The 3938-nt window shown below is 35.1% G+C and overlaps 1 protein-coding gene across 1 annotated transcript; it reads left to right on the top strand.

Annotated features, from left to right (window-relative positions):
- Positions 1 to 544: 544 nt before the first annotated feature.
- On the top strand, positions 545 to 3162 carry LOC118753852 (transmembrane GTPase Marf-like; the record flags this gene model as incomplete). The annotated part of the gene is given in 8 exon segments (XM_036488724.1): positions 545 to 1100; positions 1168 to 1457; positions 1512 to 1850; positions 1968 to 1979; positions 2112 to 2228; positions 2296 to 2547; positions 2549 to 2858; positions 2918 to 3162. Coding segments are annotated over 8 exon segments (1803 nt in total), but the record flags the coding sequence as incomplete, so codon positions are not given.
- Between the last annotated feature and the right edge of the window lie 776 nt (positions 3163 to 3938).

Here is a 3938-nt window from a genome sequence, read left to right as displayed (position 1 = left end):
TTATTCACCTCATTCTTGCCAAAAATTCGACACGAACTTTGTTACCGATTCACAGACGCTCTACTATCCTTTGAAATTTAAAAAAAATGGAACTTTTCACTCCAAGTGATATAAAAAGTAGTAATTTTTAAGCAAAAAACAAAACCGACTTCAAATCCATATAAAAATTAAAGTTATCGTTAATGTCTTCATGATCCAATGATTGAATCTAAACCAAATTAGTATGAGACTACCTTTGAGGTAACACCTTTCCTTTAAAAAAGGAATTATAGAAATCGGTTAACGTGGTTCAAATTTATGCGGTAACATACGAACTGATAACCTTCTCCTTTTTTTAAGTAGGTTAAAAAAGTGAACACATGTTTGTATATACATATGTATGTATGTAGGTATGTAGGGGTATGTAGCTGCAAACATTTGTCATATATTTTTACCACATTTATATCAACTCGCTTTCTTGTTTATCCACATTTTTACTTTAAATGCACTAATCGTCAGTTATATGAATTTCATGATTATGTTTTGATATTTTTTATATGTATGTGTACTTTTTCTTTTTTTTTTCAGAAATTTAATAATTGAGTTTTCTCCACAATTTTGGTTTTCCCACTGTTGCGCTTAAGCGACCGCACTTTCATATCACACCGAGTTGTATAAGCGTTGAAAAATTGATCGACATTGACAAATCCAAGATCATATTTTGTCACTATTTTAACAGTCATACCTGAATATATTTAAAATAATTTTATTTCTGTAGAGCTTTTGTTTTCCCTTTGATTTATTGCAACATATTCGTGTAAAGTAGAAGGATATCAAATCTTGATTGCATTGTTTATATTAAGAAAATTTTATTTTTGTAATAATGGCGGCCTATTTGAATCGCACTATTTCGATGGTGACTGGAAATGGCGCCAATGCTAACGCGGGCGCAACGTCTTCTAATTTTAACCCGAATGCCTCGATGGTGGAAAATCGTACTATGCAAAACGCTCTTGCTGATAAATCACCTTTACAGGTATTTGTAAGGGCTAAGAAAAAGATCAATGACATTTATGGTGAAATTGAGGAGTATGTTATTGAAACCACACAGTTTATTAATGGTAATTTCACAGCAAATATTTGTTCATGAACTTTATGTAATTGGATCATTTATTTCTATTTCATTAGCACTACATGCAGAAGCCGAAATTGTGGACAAAGCCGAACGAGAGCTATTTGAAAGTTATGTACATAAAGTGGCGGCTATACGTGAGGTTCTCACTAGGGATCACATGAAGGTGGCTTTCTTTGGGCGCACATCCAATGGCAAGAGTTCTGTAATTAATGCTATGCTGCGTGAGAAAATTCTCCCTAGTGGTATTGGACACACAACCAACTGTTTTTGCCAAGTAGAAGGCAGTGATGGTCAAGAAGCATATTTGATGAAAGAAGGTTCAGATGAAAAACTCAACGTGGTGGTAGGTTGTAATTGCCGATTTATTTTTCGATTAACTACAAGACTTATATTTCAGAGCATCAAGCAACTGGCAAACGCGCTATGCCAGGAGAAGCTTAGTGAAAGTTCATTAGTTCGCATATTTTGGCCAAGAGAGCGTTGCAGTTTATTGCGTGATGATGTTGTCTTTGTTGACTCTCCTGGCGTTGATGTGTCTGCTAACTTGGATGACTGGATTGATAATCATTGCATCAATGCCGATGTATTTGTTCTCGTGTTGAACGCAGAATCAACTATGACTCGTGCAGAGAAACAATTCTTTCATACTGTCTCACAAAAACTTTCTAAACCAAATATTTTTATACTAAACAATCGGTGGGATGCATCTGCCAATGAACCTGAATTTCAAGACTCGGTATGTAGTCATATTTTATTACTTGTGTATTAAATTTTATCTATCATGTAGTTTGTAATTTTGATTTTTTTTTTTTCGTTGAACTCTTTAAACTGTTAATGTTTACTGCGAAAGCAGGATTTGGAAAAGGTAAAACATTGGAACACCTTCACAGTTGTAAATATGTATTGAGACCCTCTTCATTACATTTTTAAGTTATTATACATATGCACATATGAATAAAAGTGACACATAATGATTGTAATTTACTGCTTATTTTAGGTAAAATCACAGCACACAGAGCGTTGTATTGACTTTTTGACAAGGGAGTTGAAAGTAAGCAATGAAAAAGAAGCAGCTGAACGTGTGTTTTTTGTATCGGCACGTGAAACACTTCAGGTAAAATATTGCCACAAATTCAAAATTGAGGAGAGTGTAAACCGTATATTTTGATTAATTTATTAAGGCTCGTCTCGAAGAAGCAAAAGGGAATCCCCCACATTTGGGTGCAATAGCGGAGGGTTTCCAGGTGCGTTATTTCGAGTTTCAGGACTTTGAGCGGAAATTCGAGGAATGCATATCTCAGAGTGCCGTTAAAACTAAGTTTGAGCAGCACAGCTCACGCGGCAAAAGCCTCTCCGCTGATATGTGTTCAATGTTAGATAACATATTTGAACGTACTACTATATTCCGGAATCTTAAAATTGACCAAAAAAACGTTACTTACCGAGCGTATTCAAGGAACAGAGACCCAAATGATGCAAGTGACCAGAGATATGAAACTTAAAATTCACAATATGGTGGAGGAAGTGGAACAGAAAGTATCCAAAGCACTAAATGAAGAAATCTGGCGCTTAGGTGTACTGATAGATGAGTTTAATATGCCTTTCCATCCGGAGCCATTGGTATTGAATATCTATAAGAAGGAGCTCAACTCGCATGTGGAATCAGGTTTAGGCTCCAATTTGCGAGCCAGACTTTCAATGGCCTTAGCTATGAATGTAGAGGCGGCACAAAGAGAAATGACGGGTAATTTTGCAAAATTTAAAAAAGTTATAGAAACGACATTTTATTTTTTCATATTCCAGATCGCATGTACACTTTAGTACCCAACGAAAAGGTCGTGGTGCAAACAAAAATTGCTACACGATCGCAGCCATTTGAAATGCTATATTCGCTCAATTGTCAGAATTTGTGTGCTGACTTTCAGGAAGATCTCGAGTTTAAGTTTTCATGGGGTATTACTGCTATGATTCAACGTTTCACTGGTAAAGTGAGAGAGCGCAATAAAAAGGGACCGCCAGCTTTGTTAAACAGACCGAATAGTGTTGGGGTAAGTGAACATTCGCACATAACACATTTTTTTGGAAATGTATTTTTTCTTACAAAAATTCTTAGCCATATCGCTAAAAAAAATTATAGGCATCTTTATAACAGCTATTTGAAAATTTCCCATGTATATTTAAAAAAAAATGTATGCCTTTGCATTGAAGATGACGATACGTTTTTTCATAGAATCTTTACTGATTTGTTAAAAACACATATAGTAGTACATATCAGAAAAGCGCAGCGAGTATGATCAAACTTAGTATATATCGACTGCTAAGTGGAAGATCGACCTATCTCGACAGCCAGTTCGAATACGTCCTATTTCAAAAAACTTTTCAAGAACGCCCTATATCAGAATTTTATTAAAAACATCCTATCTCAGAATTTGGTTGAAGAACGCCCTATCTCAGAATTCTGTTCAAAGACGCCCTACCTAACTTCAAAATATATTAAAAATGTGCTGAAATAGAGCGTTTTTGAATCGGCAGCTGAGATAGGACGTTTTTGAAACGAGTTCTGAAGTAGGGCGTTCTTCAACCAAATTCTGAAATAGGGCGTTCTTGAGAAGTTTTTTTGAGATAGGACATTTTTGAATTGGCTGCCGAGACAGGTCGATCTTCCACTCAGTAGTCGATATATCCCACTCACCATCCACCAGATGCGTGCAACTAATTAGCAACGAAATTCAAAACGATATTGCTTGCAAATTATGTTTATTTATTTATTTTTAATAATTTGTTTTTTGTTATTTTTTTGGCCTTTTTAATAATTATATTCAAC

This window comes from Rhagoletis pomonella, unplaced genomic scaffold (genome assembly GCF_013731165.1).
Source record: "Rhagoletis pomonella isolate Grant_MI unplaced genomic scaffold, Rhpom_1.0 Rhpom_scaffold_02943, whole genome shotgun sequence".
Lineage (NCBI taxonomy): Eukaryota > Metazoa > Arthropoda > Insecta > Diptera > Tephritidae > Rhagoletis > Rhagoletis pomonella.
The sequence above is the reverse complement of the archived record's forward strand: the minus strand, read 5'-3'. Positions and strand labels throughout refer to the sequence as shown.